At 37.8% G+C, this 22,687-nt stretch overlaps 1 protein-coding gene across 2 annotated transcripts in view; it reads right to left on the bottom strand.

Annotated features, from left to right (window-relative positions):
* Positions 1–22,687, bottom strand: part of RCOR1 (REST corepressor 1) — a 125,912-nt gene that overhangs the window by 32,149 nt on the left and 71,076 nt on the right. Inside the window, exon 3 of one of the 2 annotated variants that reach the window (XM_058567751.1) lies at positions 16,187–16,270. The exons of the other annotated variant lie outside the window; for it this stretch is intronic. Within the exon in view, the coding sequence (XP_058423734.1) occupies positions 16,187–16,270 (84 nt within the window). The remainder of the gene's footprint in view (positions 1–16,186; positions 16,271–22,687) is intronic. 2 annotated transcript variants of the gene reach the window in all.

Raw genomic sequence — 22,687 nt, 5'->3', positions numbered from 1 at the left:
ATCATTTAAGTAAAGCAGTTATGCCACCTGGTGGGCACATGTATTACTGCAGTTAACATTTCAATGATCCCTCTGAATATCTTCACAGGGAGAAAAAAAGGCACAAGAAACAAGCCACAGAGACTCTGCCAGAGTATAATATAATGAACCCGTCCTTCCTAGTCAGTAACAAAATGCACGTTCTTTATGAAAAAGCTATTTCTTAGTGTAGTTTTGTTAAAATCCTACTTTATAGAAAGAGCCTCCCCCTAACCCAGGCACCCCAGTAAACACTACAAAATCCAACCCAGTCTCATAGACAATCTGATCAAGTGGAAATAAGAAATATGAATACCCTACCAAGCCAGACACATTTCAATTCAGCTTCCGGCATCTCTTCCTACCTAATCTGCACCTCCACACCCCCTCCATCCAGTACCAACTTGTATGGCTCTGGATAAGTGCTACCCCTGCCTCTGTGTGCCTCAGTTTCCTTATCAGTATAAGAGTGGACTGATTATTATGATTTTAAAAGTAACTTCCAGAGCTAACATTTTATGCGTAATTTAAAAAATTTTTTCATGTTAACTTTAAACGTTTTTTGTGTGCACCAAAAAAATTTTTTCAATAAAAAAAAGGTTAAGAGCATTCCCTGATCTTTACTCCAGAACTCATAATCTTCTATATTTTAAAAACTGATCATCACCAGAATGACATTTAGCTGTGACTAATCAAAAACGATAACCACTTTTCTCCTTAAAATTGCCCAAAGCCCATAGTGAAGAATAAAATCCACGTAGTGACACACTATCCCTTCGCATCTCTTTCACATCAAGTCAACTTAGTTGATGATTGAGTCCCTCCACAGGCAACTGTGTACTCAAGACAATTTCATTTGCTCTCATGTATGTTTTGCCTTGTACAATATAAGCTGAAAGAAGGAACCATGCTCAAAACAAGGTCTGCACCTCCTTAACTAAAGGCAACACTCCCTGACATTAAAAGAGAAAAAAAAAGACTGACACTGTTGACTCACCCATAGCCTCACAGCAGACTATAGTGGAAAGTGCCCTGGACCATGAGTCAAAGTCCTTGGTTGCTATCAGGAACTTATAGGCTAAACCTATTTCCTCACCTATAAAACAAGAGCAAGATAAGATATCCCGCTCTAATCCTGCACAAAGTAGTAGAGGAGTCAAAATATACAAATGTAAAGTATTATTAAAACTAATTCCTTCATATACATTTGTGAGATTCAACTAGAGGTAAGGGGTGCAGTTTAGAACTGCAGATTTAGCTTAGCAAGACAAACCAAACCCAGTCCTTGAACTCCATTAGAGCTGTGCTCCAATTCAGTAGTTCTCAATCCTAATTGATGAGAATCATCTGATAAACTTCTTGAAAATACTGACTCTTGGGCTCCACCCTGTTTTGTATATGTATGTGTACATACATGTATGTTTGTTTATGTATGTGTATACATGGGCATGGATGTATATGTATACTTTATGCATATAGTTTTTATAAAGTACAGTATGCAAAGAGAAAAGCATACACAAAAGGGCCCAGCTTGGTGAATTTCAGAAAATGAACACACCTAGAATCAACTGTGCTCTAGATGTTTTGGTTTGTTTTTACAATGCTCCCATGTGATTATGATCCAGTTTTGAGAATCACTGGATTAGAGCATAATATTAATGTATAAAGAGCCTGGGTTTGATAACATTTCCCATTTTAATGGGATAAAAATCATCTCAACAAGCACAAAATTTTAAGGTTTTGGTATTAAAAAGATTATGACAGTATCAGAACCACTGAAACAAGAAGAAATGTGCATTCTATGTTACTAGTATATAAACTGAGGTGTGTGAATTTGTGAGTTGTGAATTTCAATCATGAAAAAAATTTCCTTTCAGTGACTAAAGAGGTTCTTTTTAAAATTACCGATTTCAAGGCCACTTCCTGCTGAGGGGTTACGGGCAGGGGAGGAAAGAGGTGGTCAGAAGAAGGATTTAAAAGTCTGTAAATCCTAGCAACTCCTTACAGCTTGTATACAAACCTCACTTCACAGAGACATTTGCCCTTTAACCCTGTTTCCTCCAACCCAGAGACACCACCGTCCTGCCCTCAGTACAATCCACCTGTGTACAAGGACACAGGAAAGAGGGGTCCTAAATGAGATTCAAACGGCCAAGGGAAACACAGAGGGTGGCTAGGTTACAGGAAGTACACGAGGATACAAGGCTCTGCCCACCACAAACTTCAGACAAGTCATTTCCCCTTTGTGGGCCCCCGTTTCTTTTTTTCTTTTGTGAGGAAGATCGGCCCTGAGCTAACATCTGCCAATCTTCCTCTTTTTGCTAAGGAAGACTGGGCCTGGGCTATTATCTGTGGCCATCTTCCTCCACTTTATATGGGACACTGCCATAGCATGGCTTACCAAGCGGTGCATCAGTGTGCGCCTGGGATCCGAACCGGCGAACCCCAGGCCGCCGCAGCAGAGCGCACGCACTTACCCGCTTGAGCCACAGGGCCGGCCCCAAGCGGGCCCCCATTTCTTTAGCTGTGAAAGTGGAAGCTAAACCGCATAGTGAGAATATGGGGGGCATGTTTGTTGGGAGGGGGCAGATCTTCCCATTGTAAATCCTACCATTTTCAATGCTTGAATCTTGGGGGGTGGGGTTGGGGGTTGGGAGGTGTTTTCCTTCATTCAGTAAAGAAACTTTCAAAGTAAGTTGCAGAAGGGTGACATTTTATAATAAACTAATAGGTTTTACATTTAGTTATTCTGCACTGATTCAATAACTCCTTCAGCCCCACTGTGTGCCCAGTGCTGCTTATAAAGCCATGATTAAAACAGTCTCTGGGGCCGCCCCCGTGGCTTAGCGGTTAAGTGCGCGCGCTCCGCTGCTGGCAGCCTGGGTTCGGATCCCGGGCGCGCACCGACGCACCGCTTCTCCGGCCATGCTGAGGCCGCGCCCCAAATGCAGCAGCTAGAGGGATGTGCAGCTGTGACATACAACTATCTACTGGGGCTTTGGGGGGAAAAAATAAATAAATAAAATCTTAAAAAAAAAAAAAACAAAAAAAAAAAACAGTCTCTGCCTTCACAGAATTCACAGTCTAACTGGAGAGAGAAATAATCACACAAATAATTAATTCCAATTGTCATCAGTGCCAGCGAAAAAGAACTATGAATGCACTTAACTGGGATACCTGATCTGCAGAATCAAGGAAGGCTTTCTTTTCTATTGGAAAAGGACATTATAAATTCCTGCTTTACTCACGTGTTATTTCTAGTAGGAAAAAATTGAAAAAATATAAATGTTCAAGAATAAAGATATGGTTAAAAAATTAAGCTATAGATGGGATATCATTCAGGATCAAAACTCAGTTTAATTTTCAACCATAGGAAAATTAAAGTTGAAAAACTATTATATACAGTATCATTCATTTGTGCTTAAAATCTGAGTGCACATGAGCATAAAGAAAAGATATGAAAGCAAAATTTTAATGTGGTTATATCCACATGATGAGGTGAAGGCATTATGGACTATTTTTAATAATAAAAACAAGCTTGTATGTATGCACTTAATTTCTCTTCTGAACCATCTGAGAGTGCCCTACCTTATGGCCCTTAACTCGTAAATCTTCAGCATATGTTTTCTAAGAGTAGGTATATTCTCTTATATAACCACAGAACAGTAAATTTAACATTGAAACAATAGTTTAATCTATGTCTGTATTCCAACCTGGCCAATTGACCCAAAATTGTGCTTTATATTTGCTGAAGAATTTTAAAGTAAATCCCAGTTATTTCATCCCTATATATAGGCATGTGCCACATAACAACGTTTCAGTCAATGATGGACTGCATATACGACGGTGGTCTCCCATAAGATTAGTAACATAAAGCCTAGGTGTGTAGTCTAGGTTTGTGTAAGTACACTCTACAATGTTCACACAATGATAAAATTGCCTAACGACACATTTCTCAGAATGTGGATCCCTGTCGTTAAGCAATACATGACTATATATCAACATGCATATTTTTAAAAATGTGGACATTTTTTACAGAACCACAATGCCATTATCACATCTAACAAAAATAGCAAAATTCCTTGGTATGAGAAGCCATGTTATACTCATTGGATTGTCTAAAATGCAGAAGTCTAACAATAGCAATTATTGGAGAAGACATGGAGCAAATATTTTACTGGTAGCAGTATAAACCAGTTTGACTGCTTTGGAAAATAATTTGGCATTGATCTCTCAGAGCTGAATATCTACATTCCGGATGGATACCAAGAAATAGGTCAAAGAATGTTCCCACTAGTAATAATTATAATAATAAAAAACTGGAAACAAATTTCCATTGTGAAGAGAAAGGATAAATACATTATAATAACTTAACAAAATGAAATTTTTTAAGTTTAAAAGGATAAAGATAAGACACATTGATATGATTAAAGGGTAAAGTAATCCTTGATTTTTAATGTAGGGCTTCCACCAGTTTGTAAATTCAGTTCTATGTCTCTTCTAGTAAGTCTTGCACATTTTAGCTAACTCTAGAGCACTGAAAAGAGAACAAAAATGTGGGCGCGAGCCCGGTGGCGCAGCGGTTAAGCGCACGCGCTCCGCTGTGGCGGTCCAGGGTTTGCCGGTTCAGATCCCAGGCGCGCACCGACGTACCGCTTGGCAAGCCACGCTGTGGCGGCGTCCCATATAAAGTAGAGGAAGATGGGCACGGATGTTAGCCCAGGGCCAGTCTTCCTCAGCAAAAAAAAAAAAAAAAGAAAGAAAGAAAGAAAGAAAGAGGAGGATTGGCAGATGTTACCACGGGGCTGATCTTCCTCACAAAAACAAAAAAAAAGAGAGAGAGAACGAAAATGATAAAAATTATTTCCACACACTAAAAATCATTTTAATCACAAGCTTCAAGCTCTTTGATAGCCATTTATTTATAAAAAGCTGAAAACCAAGGCCAATATTAGCTTATTCCATCCCTACCCCAGTGCACACTCCAGCCAAAGAATTAACAGGTGAGAATTTTAAGTACACTTTTCCCTCCTGTGAATGAGCTTATAATTTACCAGGTCACTTTCCCATTAGACTCTAAGCTACACTTGGGCAGGTACTTGTCAGATTGTTCATTCTTGTATTCCTCCAGTGCCTGGCACATATGCAGTCATGCAAATATTTACTGAGTATATGAATGGTCACCACAAGGTGAGTGGCAAAGAAGAAAATATTAGAGGATTCCGGATAACCCAAGTTGCAGAATAAATACCCCCAAAGCCTATATTTACAAATCTCCATACAAAGGAGTGACCACATCCCCATCACTTTCTCATTCACTGGACAAGTATTTATCATACATCTACACACGCCAATAGAGGGATGACAGAGAACTGAGCAAACACACCAAGCGCTTCCGCTCATCAGCGTTTAGTGTAGTGGAGAGAGACAGAGAGTAAATACGACTACGTCAGGTGGTGATAAATGGAGTGAAGGAAAAGAAGAAAGGTAAGGCAGCAGTGGTCTCCATTTATAGTGTGGTCAAGAAAGACCTTGTGACAGTAACATTTAAGCAATGACCAGGAGGAATGGAGGGAGCGAGCCACGTGGACATTCGGGAAAAGAGCACTCCCGACAAAGCGAACAGAAAAGGCTCTAGGGAACATGAGTTCAGGATGAGCTCAGGAGGGCATAAGAGGGGTTAGACTATGAAGGGCCTTGTGGCCAAGTGTCAGGTCTTTTGACTTTAATTTATAGTGAACTGGAGAGCCACTGGAATGTTCTGAATAGAGACTGTTGACATTGACTATATATTTACATGCAAGTTTAGACATTTACTATATATCTATGAAACTTGCACAAACAATATAATCCCCACAAGGTGTACTGAAGTCAGATGCCTAACACAGAAACAACTTTCGCGTGTGCTGCAGGTCTAAGGAGGATTTTCATTCCAAGAAAGCTAAAACTTATTTTAAAATCTCTAGGGGCTGCCGTGGCCTAGTGGTTAAGTTCAGAGTGCTCCACTTGGGCGGCCTGGGTTTGGTTCCTGGGTGCAGACCTACACCACTTGTTGATGGCTATGCTATGGCGGTAACCCACATACAAAATAGAGGAAGACTGGCACAGATGTTAGCTCAGAGCAATCTTCCTCAGCAAAAAAAAACAAAAACAAACAAACAAAACACTCTAATTTGACTTTGTCTTTTGACGCAATTTTAAATTCTATGTTTAGCTTGGTATACATGTTAATTTTTTTCTTTATAGTTAACAGCCAGCTTAAAAAATATCATCCAGTTTGATTGTCTCTGGCATAGCTAATGATTTCGTCTTTGTATATTTTAACATTGAGACCAGTGCTTCTTACAATTGTACCAGTTTCTCAGTTTTTATAAAATAAAAACAAAATGCAATCAAACACTTAACTGCAAAAGCACTGATTATATATAACCTTTAAAATACATAACGCGTAAATGAGCGAGACCATCTGTTTTACTGATTCCCAATAGCCAAAAGTTACCTTGGTAATTTCTACACCCAAGGTAACTGCAGCTGAGTCTAGGAAATTTGGTTCTTCAGGAAACTGTCAACAGTGGGCATGGCTTCCCCTCTAGCTCCAATTCACCTTTCAAGGCCTACCTTAAAAAGAATCAAACACTAAATCACTTATCCTCAGGTTATTCCTTTTTCTAACATACCCTCTCTTCTAAAACTCCCTTCTAAGAATTCTCCCAGGCCATAGTTTTTTTAATATTACATTTGACCACACTTGCTTTGGTAAACATTCTTGTTTTCCTTAAAACAGTAAAGTGAACCAGACTGGGAATAAGATCTGGCCTAACTCTACATACATTTTAAAGACGACAAGACTATCCAGTAAAAACATCTTTTGAGATTTCTTGTGAAGAACATGTCTACTTTGTCCTGCAAACCTTCAACTGCTTCTCTACACAAAGTCTAAACCTTGGGTGGGTCTACGTGTAAGTGGAGTGACAAGAGAGGAATGTAAAGGGTACACTGTACTGCACCCAGTGCAGGAGCATCTCCACAAAGAGAAGACTGTCCTAAAGCCATTAGGTGGGGGTAAGCAAGAAGGGCATCTACGGTGCAGCCCAAATGGGATGGAGAGAGAGTCCCCAAGAAGGGCAGCCTGGAATGGTGGGGAGGATGCCCACAGGTGGGAGTAGAGGGACGCATCCATGCAGGAGGGCAGCTGCACACATCACAATGGGAACTAGGGAGCAGAACCAATAAGAACATGACGTCATATAACAGAAACAGAGTGCCTAGTAGGCATCTTCAATAAAAACGTGTGGAAAAATGACAGAACAATGCAGATGCGCTTAGATGTAACATAGTATCCTACTTTAAAGGCATGTTAAAGGCCACCTGGACCACCCACCTAACCCCACACAGTCCTATGATCTCCATCTCCTTTGAACAAGTTCAAACACTCCTGGACATCACTGATTTGACTTCCTAAATCTCCACTCAAGCCTCCTTTTAATAGCACTGGCCTGGTAGAGGCACCAACTTTTCTCACCAGGAATTACATCAACACTTAACCACCACCAGTGCCAGCTCTTACCAAAGAGCAAGGCTGTCAAGAGCTTTCTAATATAAATCATATTGCTTCTAGCTAAAAATCCCTCAAAAATCCTCACCCCTTTAAGAAATCAGCCTGCCTTTCCAGTTTCATAGTTCTCACTTCCCAAGGACAACATGTGTCACAGCCAGGCAGGTCTCCAAAATAAAGCACTGCACTTCCTCCCACACCTTCATGCTTGTGCAAATGCAAATACTATCTTTTCTTCTGTCTAGAGTGCCCCTTACCCAGCCAGCGAACTCTTATTCATTTACTCAAATGTCAACTGTTTCCAACACTTCCCTTGTTTCTACCTAGGAAAATATACCGCTTTCTGCTGGGTTCCAAGGGGAGCGTCAGAATACTAACAGTACATAGGAAATGCTTGGTGATAAAATAATGTTAAGAATCAACTGTCCTCTTCTCCAATTAGTGAACATTTTTCAGTTACCCTCACTGTCTGCCCAACCTCCAGATTCCATTACATGATTCAACCTTCATTCACTCCTTTGTCCCCTAAATCTCATGTCATTGTTTCATCAAGTAATTTTCCACAATCATTTAATATAACACTATTTAAATCCTATTGTTCTCATCTATGCTAACTGGAATTTTTTACATGAAACGTGTCTCTATAAGGCACATTTTCCAGGCATACCCTAAAGGTTGTATCTCTCATTAAAGAAGTTTTACTTAGAGACAGCCAAAGGCAACTAATGTAATATCAGTAATGCTTTAAGTATTTAATTATAGTTTACTAAATGAAGCAGCACATGAAAGCAGACGTGTGTAATAAATGCAGTATGGAGACCAGAGATCTAGGCCAAACTTGGCTACTAACTAGCTGTGGGGCCTTAATCATTTGACTTAACTTCTCTTGACTCCAGTTTTTCACATTTAAAAAGAAAGAGTTGGACTAGAGGAAATACATACAAATTATTTGTAGTTTACATGTTCATTTTTTCACTCTTTCTCCATTAGAATATAAGCTTCCTGAATTCCTCACTCCTGGTACATTACCACGTACACAAAGCTGCTTAACAAAAATGTGAATGGAATCAATTCTCACTAAATAAACTCAAATTCATAAAACCCCAATCAAGATACTTTTGGAGAGAACTTGATATCATGAGCCTAAGATTCACCTAGAAGAATAAATACATGAGTCAGGAACACTGAAAAGAATAAAAATGGTACCAAATCAGGAATCAATAGATAGATCAATGAAACAAAATCAAGAGGCCAGATATAGACCAAAGTGTGTGTGTGTATATATATATATATATGAGTTTCATACAAGTAAAGGGGAAAAGAATTCAATATTCTAGATAGAATGATGATTTAAATGAGAAAAGGACAAGAAAGAAGAAACATAGGCATATAGGTCTGTAATATTTTGCAAGGAAGGGGGCTTTTTCAGCATGACAGTATACTAGAAGCCATGAATAAGATTAATAAATTTAAATATAACTTTTAAAAAACAAATCAAACAAAAAATAACGTAAGGTTTGACTGATTTTTTATAGAAGAATTAAACGGTCAAAAGACAAAGATGCTCAGCCTTAGTAAAGATTAATGAAATCCTTTCCTATGAGTTCAGCAAAGTTTTAAAAAAAATTAATATGCCCATACAAAGAGATACCACCTCACACCCACTATGATGGCTACTATCCAAAAAAAAAAAGAAACACTGAAAATGACAAGTGTACATAAGGATGTGGAGATATCGGAACTCTTGTGCACTGTTGATTGGAATGTAAAATGGTACAGCCTCTGTGGAAAAAGAGTAAGAAGGTGCCTCAAAAAATTAAAAAACAGAATTTACCAGATCCAGCAATCCTACTTCTGGGTATATACCCAAAAGAATTAAAAGCAGGGTCTCAAAGAGATATCTGTACATCCATGTTCACAACAGCATTATTCATGATAGCCAAAATGTGGAAATAACCCAAGTGTCCATTGATGGATAAACGGACAGACAAAATGTGATATATCCATACAATGGAATATTTCTGCCAAAAAAATGAAGGAAATTGTGACACGTTACAATGTAGATGAACCTTGAGGACATTATGCCAAGTGAAATAAGTCAGTCACAAAAAAACAAACACTGTATGATCCCATTTATATGAAGTAACCAGAGTAGTCAAATTCATTGGGTCAGAAAGTAGAATGGTGGCTGCCAGGTGCTGTCGGAGGGGAAAATGTAAAGTTGTTTAATGGGTACAGAGTTTCAGTTTTGCAAGATGAAAAGAGTTATGGAGGCTGGTTGCTCAACAACATGAAAGTACTTAATATCACTGATTTGTACACTTAAAAATGGTTAAGACGGTAATTTTTATGTTGTGTATATTTTACCACAATTAAAAATAATTAAAAATTTTAGGGGCTGGCCCAGTGGCATAGTGGTTAAGTTCATGTGCTCCGCTTCGGCAGTCTGGGGTTCACGGGTTCAGATGCCCAGCGCGGACCCACACTGCACATCAAACCATGCTGTGGAGGCGTCCCATATACATACAAAATAGAGGAAGATTGGCACAGATGTCAGCTCTGGGACAATCTTCCTCAAGCAAAAAGAGGAAGATTGGCAACAGATGTTAGCTCAGAGCCAATCTTCCTCAGCAAAAAAAACAAAAACAAAAAATTTTTTAAACAAAAAAATAATATATCCAATGCTAGGGAGGTTTTGGAAAATAGGCACACTCATACAACTCTTTAGATGAAAAATTTTAAAAATCTATAAAATTTAAATGTATGTACCATTTGACCTAGCAATCCCAATTCAACGACGTTCTCTGCCACACTGTTTAGAAATGCTTAAACCGGGGTCGGCCCGGTGGCATAGTAGTTAAGTTCGCGAGTTCCACTTCGACGGCCCAGGGTTTGCCAGTTCGGATCCTGGGCGCAGACCCACTCACCACTCATCAAGCCATGCTGAGGTGGCATCCCATACAAAGAGCTACACCTCTACAACTATGATACACAACTATGTACTGGGGCTTTTGGGAAGAAAAAAACAAGAAAAAAGAAGAACACTGGCAACAGATGTCAGCAGGGCTAATCTTCCTCATCTCAAAAAAAAAAAAAAAAAAACGCTTGGGGCCGGCCTGGTGGCGCAGCGGTTAAGTGCACGCTTCGGTTTGGCGGCCCGAGGGTGTGCAGGTTCGGATCCGGGCGTGCACCGACGCAGCCCTTGTCAAGCCATGCTGTGGCACCGTCCCATATAAAGTAGAGGATGGGCACAGATGTTAGCCCAGGGGCAGTCTTCCTCGGCAAAAAGAGGAAGATTGGCATGAATGTTAGCTCAGGGCTGACCTTCCTTACAATAAAAGAAAAAAAAAATGCTTAAACCATGAAACACCCATATTATTGACCATTTAAAAAAAAAACAAGATACGTTTATAGGGATTAACAGACACCCAGAAAATTAACCTAACAGTGGTTAACTTGGGAGACGTAGGATATTTTTCACTACTTTATTTTATTTAGTATGTATTATTTTTTAGTTTAAAAGAAAATAAGTTATACACCTATCACAGTGGCTAAAATCCAAAACACTGACAACACCAAATACTGGCAAGGATGTGGAGCAACAGGAACTCTCATTCACTGCTGGTGGGAATGTAAAATGGTACAGCCACTTCAGAAGACAGTTTTGCAATTTCTTATAAAACTAAACCTACTCTTACCACGTGATCCAGCAATCCTGATCCCTGGTATTTACCCAAAGGAACTGAAAACTTACATTCACACAAAAACCTGAACAGAGATGTTTATAGCAGGTTTATTCATAACTGCCAAAACTTAGCCAACATGTCCATCAGTTGGTGAATCAATAAACAAACTGGTACATCAAACAATGAAAATATTACTCAGCACTAAAAAGAAAATGGGCTATCAAGCCATGAAAAGACATGGAGGAACCTCAAACGTATATTATTACTAAGTCAAAGAAGCCAATCTGAAAAGGCTACATACTGAATGATTCCAACTATACAATATTCTGGAAAAGGCAAAATTATGGAGACAGTAAAAAGATCAGTGGTTGCCAAGAGTTAGGGGGTTAGGAGGGATGCATAAGTAGAGCACAGAGGACTTTTAGGGCAGGAAAACTATTGAGTATGATACTACAGTGGTGGATACCTGTCATGATACATTTGTCAAAACCTATAAAATGTGTAACACAAGAGTGAACTCTAATGTAAACTATGGACTCTGGATGATAATAATGTATCAATGTAGGTTCACTGATTGTAACAAATGTACCACTCTGATGAGGTATGTCCACAGTGGGGGAGGATGTGCACGTGTAGGGGCAGGGGTATATGGGAAATCTCTGTACTTTCTGCTCAATTTGGCTGTGAATCTAAAACTGCTCTAAAAATTAACTCTATTTAAAAAAGGAGAAATGATGTATTTGCTCCTTGACCTAGGAACTCTATTTCTAGAGATTTATCCTAAAAATGTTCACTACAGCTTTTTAAAAACGAGTTTAAAAAAAAGAACTAAAAGATTTCTAATAGGCATCGATAGGGAATTTTGTTTAAAAAAAAAAAAAGACTAAATTATGGTACACCCATACTTGTTAGTCAAAAACTAGGCAATTGTAAACATATTGGAATAGAACAAAGGCCCAGATATATTGTTAAGAGCAAATTGCTGAACTCATACTTTGTGATAAAAATACATAAACATATATTAATATGTATAAAAATAGGAAAAGCATTTACATTGTAAAAAGTGATGAGAGGACTTTGTCTACATTATATGTTCTGTATTGTTTGAAATTTCTACAATAGCATTTATTTTTATAACCACAAAATAATTTTGTAAACTTGAAATAACCCTAAGAGGCAGAACTCTAGACAGCTACTTGAGAAGGAAGAAACCAACATCGGAAAAGCCAGGGATCTACAGACACCCTTACACACGCGGATATCTACTAGAAATCTGTATATGTTCCAAATCTCCTATTTCTACGTAAACTCAGAATCAGTCTTGGACAACCAAGACTTCCACATTCTTTCAAAATAAAGCAGAAAGACAAGCAGAAAAGACTTCTTTTCTGCCTGTATACTTGGGAGGGGAGCTGAGGGAGAAATGATAAACGGCAAAGAGAACAAATTGTGTACACTTGTTTGCATTAACACTATAATTACATTTTAAGGCCTAACTATGATTAGACGACTAGTCAAGAAGTATGATTACCAAAGCTCTACAAAGGAGCACCTACTAAGAGGACCCTAACTCACAAAGAGCCACCCTATGTTCACATCCTCGCACTTGAGCAATTAAGCAAATTCCCATCAACCCACAATTCTATTCCTAGGGATGTACCTTAAAAAAATACTAAAAAACGTAACAAAAACAACAAAAAACAAAACGAAAAAGAGGACAAAGCTCTGTGATTCAGTTTTTCACTACAACCTTCTTTTACAACAGCAACAAATTAGAAACAACCTAAATTTTCAACAGAAGAATGGTTCAAAACACTGATATATCCATATGATAGAATACTACATGGTTATTTAAAATGTTTACAAGAGGTTTTAACAATGCGAGAAATGCTTAGGCCAATGTTCAGGAAGACAAAACACAGACATATACCCACCAACATATATAGAAATGTCATCATCTCACTTATATAAATATGCACAGAAGGGAACAAAAGGATGGAAAAACATCCCAAAATGTTTAACAACAGTTATCTCTGGGTGATGGAATAATGGGTGAGCTGTTTCTTTACACTTTTCTGTGTCTTCTGAACCTCCAACAATATACAAATGTTACTTTTAGATTGGTTTTAAAAGTTTAAAGTTTTAACCAATACTGGCAGGCCCTACATCAAAACTGCAAATTTATTTTAGGCAATACAATTGTTTAAAAATCTATTAGCTTCTCATATTCTACTCTTTTCTTCAACATCTAGGAAAAATAAAATAATATTAAAATTAAATTCTGACTCCAAAGATGCCAACAGGTAATACAATAGCAAAAAGTACTAATATAATCTTGAATTGTAATAACAGAAGGAAGGTGGCTGAAAGGAAGAGAGGAGTGAGACTTCACGAACTCAACCTGAGGGATGCAGTGAGAGCATAACCAGGGTGAAGTTAGCAAACTTGGGCACTACCACTGGCTCTACCACTTACTGTGTTAGTTTCACAACCCTCTTTGAATTGTGGAATGTCATCTGTAAAATGGGGATAAAAACTTCCTCTTGGAGGGGCCGGCCCCTTGGCTTAGCGGTTAAGTGCACGCGCTCCGCTGCTGGCGGCCAGGGATTCAGATCCCGGGCGCACACTGAGGCACCACTTGTCAGGCCATGCTGTGGCAGTGTCCCATATAAAGTGGAGGAAGATGGGCACAGAGGTTAGCCCAGGGCCAGTCTTCCTCAGCAAAAAGAGGAGGATTGGCATGGACATTAGCTCAGGGCTGATCTTCCTCACAAAATAAAAAAAAACTTCCTCTTGGGTTATTGTGAAGCCTGAATGATACAGGAGCATGGAAAGTATTTTAGTACAGTGCTTGGCATAAAGGCTCAACAAATGCTCACTATTCTTTTTTTTTTCTTTTGAGGAAGATTGGCTCTGAGCTAACGTCTGTTGCCAATCTTCCTCTTTTTCTTTTTTCTCCCCAAAGCCCCAGTACATAGTTGTATATCCTAGTTGTAGGTCCTTCTAGTTCTTCCATGTGGAACACTGCCTCAGCATGGCTTGATGAGCGATGAGTAGGTCCGCGCCCAGGATCCAAACTGGTGAACCCTGGGCCACAGAAGCAGAACACGCGAACTTAACCACTGTGACACCGGGCCAGTCCCTCACTATTCTTAATATTCAGTACTGGGTACCATAATTTAAGATGGGCATTGTGATCACCTAGAACATATCCAGGAGGACAACAGAGATGAAAAGAGACCTGGAAATCAAACCATCTGAAAAACACCTGAAGCAACTAGGCAGGTTTAACTTGGACTGGGACACTAAAGGAGGTAGGATGACTGAACATCTAAAAGACTCATATGGAAGCCAACTTACTTAGCAGAGTATAGGAAAACAAAGCCTTAAAAAGTACAGGGAGGCAGATATTCAGCTCTCTGTTAGAAAGAACAACATGTTCAAAAAATGGAATAGATAGCTTTTGAAAGTTACTACAAGTGCTCAAAGGAGAAAAAAACACAAACAGAAAATACTTAAAAGGTCTTCCCCAGCACAGTAAAGGCATCAGAAATGCCAATACACTTCCTTCTGCTATTCTCTTTTCCATTATAAACTCATCAAGCAGCAGCCTGACGCAGGAAAAATTATGATACTTTAAAACTTGATTACACTGAGATTATTTTATTATTGCTACGTTTTGCACTGCTAAGAGTAGTTCAATTTCCAGCGTTCCATGGAAGGTATAGTAAAAAAAAAAAAAAAAAAATGTTTCTTCTCGGTCAAAATTAAACGTTTCTTCACCATACGAGCTCTCTGCACCTTAGTTATGCTAACACAGATGTGGAATATACAAGAGGAGGACATTTAATATGCATCATCTCTCACACTTAATTGGTGGAAACCTGTTAATACCTATTTTAATACTGCAAAACACAATTTGGGAAATCCTGATCAAAGCCTAAGAGTTCCAGCCTTTATTCACAATTTAGGAGTTTCCTGATGAACATTTACCATTGACGGTTTTCTAAGCCCTAACACTCTTTAGAGCACTCATTCTTAACCTGTTTTTGTCAAAGACCCCTTTGAACATCCAATGACCTTTTCTCCAGAAAAACAAACATATACCAAAAAACTTTGCATGTGACTTTCAAGTTCACAAATCCCCATAAATTCCATCCATGGACTCCCACTGAAAAATTAACAGAAAGGGGTTTTAGTTTCTCTTCTCTCTTTTAAGTTATGAAGAAAACAAAAACTTTGAAAATGACAAAGACATATATCAGTCTATATATCAGATATAAAATATATCTGATAAAATATAAAATGTATCAGTCTATAAATCAGATATAAAATTATTCTTGCATGGTATTATTTGAGCAGAGAGGACAGAAAAGCTGAAAAAGCAAACTCTGAAAATATAATTAATATTACCAAAAGCTATAGGACCCCTATCCTCCTAAAAGAAAATCAAAGATAGCTCAGAACATTCATCCTAATAAAATTCTAAACAAATCAACAGTTCAAAAGTTTTACTTCCAGCTAGGCTGAAGTCTTACATATAAAACCTGTTTCCAATAATACACATTTCTTTGTAATCCTTCAAATTAGAAATTTGTTCACCTCTTCATGTTTATAAATATATAAATTCCCAGCCAAGGGTGTTACATACTGCCTTACAATTTTCTTTCCACTCTGAGCCTTTCCTCCTAGTTGCTCCAATATTAGCTTCTACAGCATTTTTTAAAAAGTAGATTATCAAACCAAAGGTTAGTAATCTTTAAATCATTATGGAAGGCCACAGTAAAGAAATGCACACTTTTAAACTCTTTATTTATTTAAAAAATGTATGATAAATGTAATATATGCAGGAACTTTTAGCTACAAAGTTGACTTTAAAACTTTGCAAAATAAGAAAGGTGGGAAATAAAGGTGCTCTAAAACTTACGTTTTGCTTCTGATAGATTTTGATTAGGTGACCAGACCAGCATGCCAAGATTGTCTCGTTCTTGACTGCGTCTTGCTAGTTTGGCTTGATAGAAATAAAAAAGAAAATTCTTATTATAATTTAACAGACATAACAAGCAATGATTAACATTACCACTGTGGTCTTTTAAACCTCAGAACATGATGACATCACCCATCCTTTACTGAAATCTGCCCCAAGGGAACCCACACACTTAGCATCAAAGGGTGAGGCTAGGGGTGGAGGAGGCTCTGAAGTTGGCTGAAACATTTCTACTCCTAAGTCTTTTTCTACTTTACCTTTACTTAGTTAACAAATGGGTACATATGAGGTAGGTGTAATTATTATTCTCATTTGCTAGGTGAGGAAACTAAATAGGTCATTCAGCTAGTAGAAGGCGCAGTCAGAACTAAACTCAGGCAGAATGGCTACAGTGTCCAAGGATTTAAGCACTATACACTATGATGCTCTGCTTTCAGACATGGGACATCTTAAAAGGGAAGCCCCATGTGGCAAGCTCAAAGATTTTTTTAAAATATGAATTCTTCATGTGTGCTTTGAGTACCCTTACCCTTCTCTGCCAGAGTAACTTTTTAGTGACTTGACAACAGGAATCCAGAGATTCTTTTAATTTTATTAAAGAATAATATTAAGGGAGCGGTGGCGCAAGCTAAGTGCGCACATTCCGCTGCGGTGGCCCAGGGTTCACTGGTTCGGATCCTGGGCGCGCACCAACACACTGCTTGTCAAGCCATGCTGTGGCGGCGTCCCATATAAAGTAGAGGAAGATGGGCATGGATGTTAGCCCAGGGCCAGTCTTTCTCAGCAAAAAAAGAGGAGGATTGGCAGATGTTAGCTCCGGGCTGATCTTCCTCACAAAAAAAAAAAAAAAAAAAAAAAAAGAATAACATTAAAAGGATTTAACCTGAAAGGAAACTTCTGAAGCACATTCAAATTCTTAAAAACCTGTGATACAAAACAGTAGGCCAAAAGGTTTACAAGTGCCAGCCGTTGAGTGACATGTATAACTGGATTAACCACAAGTAACAGTCATATATTACAACAGAGACATTTAAAACGTTATCTTCAAAAGATACAAAAGACTCAAGAGACAAGAGGCTCACTAACCAGCCTTTACACTGGTTAGGCCCAAACTCATTCATCCTGAAGGCATTCTTACCTTTTTTTTTTCTTTAAATAAATTCCTCTGAAAATATGTTGCAAGTTATGGACCCCACTCTCCAGAAAAAAAAGTTTAACTAAATATAAACACACACGCAAGCCAATATAAACACACTTTTAGAAAATTCATAAAGCACGGTTTAAGAATTCCTACTTTTACAAAACTGCCAGATCTCTAATCTTTTATTTAATTTTGTCTATCAATGTGTTCTAGGTTTTATAAAAAATTTCTACACTTTTGGTAAAATCTGTAGGGCAGTTACTTTAAAGAAAAACGATGGAATGGTGGGAGGGAAAGACCCAAAGTGTGAATACTATGAATTAGACACGATTAAAGGTTGAATTTAGGTGATAGGTGGGAACAGGGTATAAAGGATGGGGAGACAGGAATATGACAAAAAAGGAGTGACTACCTATGAGTATACCTGTTTATATAGTTCTGACTTTTAGAACAATGTTAATGCTAGACATAATCTAAAAATGAAATAAAGTCAACAAAGATGTGTGTGGGGAGGGACCCCACATGGAATACAGACTTGCTGTATTTCAAATAAAAATCAAAAGTCAAACAGAAATAAAAGGAATCCACATTAGAAAGGCAGAATTAAAACTATCTTTATTCATAGACAGCATGGTCAGTTATGTAGAAAATCTGCAGAACCCATAAAAAGTTGCTAGAATAAATGAGGTTAGCAAAGTTGCAGGAAACAAGATCAATGTAAAAAATCAATTATATTTCTATATACCAGCAATTAATCAAAAATTGCAATTAAAGAATACCTCTTTCAATAGTACCAACAAATATGAAATAGGGATCTGAGAAGACATATACACTGAAAACTATAAAACATTCCTGAGAGAAATTAAAGAAGATCTAAACAAACGGAGAGATATACCATGTATATGGATCAAAAGACTCAACATAATGAAGATAGCATTCTCCCCAAACTGCTCTACAGCTTCAATGCAATCCCAATTAAAATCCCAGTATGCTTTTTTTTTCTTTTTATTTATTTATTTTTCCCCCAAAGCCCCAACAGACAGTTGTATGTCACAGATGCACATCCTTCCAGCTGCTGTACGTGGGACATGATCTCAGCATGGCCGGAGAAGCGGTGCGTCAGTGCGCGCCCAGGATCCGAACCCGGGCCACCAGCAGCGGAGCTCGCGCACTTAACCACCAAGCCACGGGGCCGGCCAGCCCAGTATGCTTTTTTGTAGGAACTGACAAACATTCTAAGATTCATACAGAAATACAAAGTACCTAAAATAGCGAAAACAACTTTGAAAAAGAACAAAATTGGCAGACTTATACTACCTGAATCAAAACTAATTACAAAGATTCAGTAATCAAGACAGTGTGGTATTGGCATATAGAGAAATAAATGTAATAGAATGAAAACCAAAAACAGAACCACACATACAGGATCAACTGATTTTCCACAAAAGTGCAAAGGGAAAATTCAAAGGAGAAAAATAATCTTTTCAACAAATGATGCCAGAACAAATGAGATTCTTATTAAAAAAAAAAAAATTTAACTTGGATCCATACCTCACACCAGATAAAAAAATTAACTCAAAATTGATGACAAAACTAAATGTAAAACCAAAAATTATAAAACTTCTGGAAAAAAATATGAGAAAATCTTTTAGACCTTAGGTTGAGAAAGAAGGTCTTAGATACAACACCAAAAGCATGATCCATAAAAGAAAAAATTCAGAAATTGGACTTCATCCAAAGTAAGAACCTCTGCTCTTCAAATGACACTTACTATTAAGGAAATGAAAAGCCAAGCCAGAGACCGAGAGAAAATAATTACAAATCATATATCTGATAAAGTCTTGTATCCAGAATATATAAAGAACTCTCAAAACTCACCAATAAGAAACAAATAACTCAATTGTTTAAAAGATCTGAATAAACATGCCACCAAAGAAAGTATAAGAATAGCAAATAAGCATAAGTTATTAAAAATCACTAGCCATTAGGGAAAGGCAAATTAAAACCACGTGAGATATCACAACATACCTATTACAAAGTATAAAATTAAAAAGACTGACAATATCAAAGTTTGGTGATAATGTGGAGGAACTAGAATTCTCATGTACCACTGGTGGGAATGTAAAATGGTACTACCACTTTGGGAGGAAAGTCTAGCAATTTCCTAAAATTGTGGTATATCCATTCAATGGAATAAAATTCAACAATAAAAAGGAATGAACTGTTTAAGCACACGACATGACTGAATCTCAAAATAATTATGCTGAGTGAAAGAGTTACAAATACAAAAAGGGGCAGGCTAGAAAGAATCTTGTGGTGCTGGACAGGAATTGACGGTAACAGTATGAACTTATAGTTTTCAATATAAATAGAAACACAGACATGTGTATACCTGTATGCATACATAAATACATACATTTATTTCCCAGCTCTGTCCACCGAGACGCCTTGATGCAATGACAATCCAGCAACAATGAGCACATATAGCTCCCAGATCTTGGTTTCTAAATACCATTCTCCAATATAAGAAACTAGGTCTGCTTGGAAAAATGGCTGATTCCAGGGCTAGGACAGGAAATGTACAAGAGGACCCTGGAATATCTTGTTATGCCAGAAGGTAAGAAAGTGTTCAAAAAATGAGATCTATCTCCCATTGGCCAAATCTGGGACAAGTGAGCAACAAAATAAATGACAGTAATAAAATAACAATCTATGAGTTCATACTGATATGAATAGACAAAAGGATAGACAGAGAAAAAGAGAAGGCAAATGGGGCCAGAATAGCAAGGTCAAAGTTGGAAGACTCGCATCATTCTACTTTCATACCTACTATATAAAGGTACAGTATTCAAGACAGTGTGGTATTGCCGAAAGGATAGACAATGGAACAGAAGACACTCCAGAAACAGACCCATATAAATATGGTCAATTGATTTGTAACAAAGGTGCAAAAGTAATCCAATGGAGAAAAGGTACTCCTTTCAACAAAGGGTATTTTAACAATGGATCTCCAAATGCAAAACAAAACAAAACAAAATGAACCTCAACCTATATCTCACATCTTATAAAAATTTAATTTAAAATGGATCTCAGATATAAAAGTAAAACTTAAAACTTTTAGGAAAAAACTTCATGAACTTGGTTTAGGAAAAGAGTTCTTAAACATCACACCAAAAGCACAATCTATAAAAGTTAAAAAATGGTAAATTGAGTTTAATCGAAATTTTAAAACTTTTCTCTGCAAAAGACACTGTTAAGAGACACTGGAGGCGCCGGTCCGGTGGCGTAGCGGTTAAGTCCGTGCACTTGGCTTCGGCAGCCCAGGTTCACAGGTTCAGATCCCAGGCGCACACTGACACACCACTTGTCAAGCCATGTTGTGGTGGCGTCCCATACAAAGCAGAGGAAGATGGGCACAGATGTTAGCCCAGGACCAATCTTCCTCAGCAAAAAGAGGAGGATTGGCATCAGATGTTAGCTCAGGGCTAATCTTCCTAACAAAAAAAAAAGAGAGACACTGTAGACTGTGAGGAAACATTTGCAAATCACATTTCTGACAAAGGGACTTGTATCCAGAATATATAAAGAACTTCAAAACTCCACAATAAGAAAATCATCCAATTTTTTAAAAATGGGCAAAAGATTTGAACAACCACTTCACCAAAGAAGATATACAGATGGCATATGAGCACATAAAAGATGCTCAACATCATTAGCCATTAGAGAAATGCAAATTAAAGCCATGATGAGAAACCAATATATACCTATTAGAACGTCTAAAATACAAGAAACGGGCAATACCAGCTATTGTCAAGAATAAGGAGTAACCGAAACTCTCATACAGTGCTGGCAAAAATGCAAAAAGATAAAGCCACTCAGGGAAGTTTTAGAGTTTTTATAAAGATATAATATATTTAACAAATGACTGACCCAACAATCCCAGTCTTAGGTATACATGTACCCTATAGAATTAACATATGTTCACAATAAAACTTGTACACAATTATTTACAGTAGCTTTATTCACAATCGCCAAAAACTGGGGGGAAAAAATCAAGTCCTTCAAGAGGTAAATGGAAAATAAACTGTGGTGCATCCATACAACGGAATATTGCACAGCAATAAAAATAAATGAACTACTGATACATGCAGCAACATGGCCATATCTCAAAAGCATTATACTCAGTGAAATAAGCTGGTCTCAAAGGTTCAATATTTTATGATACCATTTATATGACATTCTGGAACACACAAAACTATAAGGCCAGGGGTTAGTAGTGGGAGGAAGGTTAAGAATTGTATGAGGTAATTTTTTAGGAGACAGAACTGTTCTGTATCCCAATTATAGTGGTGGATATACGAAACTATACATGTCTTAATACTCACAAATATGTACACCAAAAACTAGTCCATTTTGCTGTATGTAAATTGAAGAATACAAATACAATGAAAACAAAGCAATGTCATTCATTTCTGCTGATGCTGATGTTGATGTCTGCTGAAGGTGCTAACTCCAAGGCTGCTCTCCTTGTTTAAAGTCGATTACGAAGTGTTAAAAACCTTAAAAAATAAACCCACACCTACCTGGAAGTAAGTCAAAGGATTACAAGGAAACCGAAATTACCAATTGCTGTCAAGGGGAAGACGAAAGAGAATTCACACTACTTGGGAATGTACATTCGTACAACTACTTTAGAGAGAAAGTTGGCAGTGTATCATGAAGTATGGAGACCCTGCAACCCAGGGTCATTTCTAGCTGTAATCCATATACAACAGCAATGTTTTCCAAACTGCAGGTCAGTCCTACTGAAACTAGTTTATTGGGTCCTAACCAGCATTTTTTAAAGAAAGAATAAACACCAGCATATTGTTTCATTAAGTATGTGTATAAACTATTAGTAAAGATTTTTAAAAGTCTGCAAGTCCCTGCCCTAGTGACTCTTTAAGATGTACACATGAAAGGATAGTGTGTTGCTTAATTTAATGTGTCAACTTAAACTAAATTGGTTAGGTTTAACCAATTTAACCTAACCAAATTGGCTAGTTTATAGCACCCAGTCATTTAACCAAACACTAATCTAGGTGTTGCTGTGAAGGTATTCAGTAGTTATGGTTAGCATCTACAATCAGTTGACTCTACTTTAAGTAAAGCACCTCTATAGTAGGGATGGGCCTCATCCACTCAACTGAAAGGCCTTAAGAGCAAAACTTGAGTTTTCCCAGAAGAAACTGTGCCTCCAGACTGAAGCCTCAACTCCTCCCTGCAGAGCTGCTCTACAGATTTCACACTTGCTGGGCACC

This window comes from Diceros bicornis, chromosome 24 (genome assembly GCF_020826845.1).
Source record: "Diceros bicornis minor isolate mBicDic1 chromosome 24, mDicBic1.mat.cur, whole genome shotgun sequence".
NCBI lineage: Eukaryota > Metazoa > Chordata > Mammalia > Perissodactyla > Rhinocerotidae > Diceros > Diceros bicornis.
Note: the sequence above shows the minus strand (reverse complement) of the source record. Positions and strands in the feature narration are given on the sequence as shown.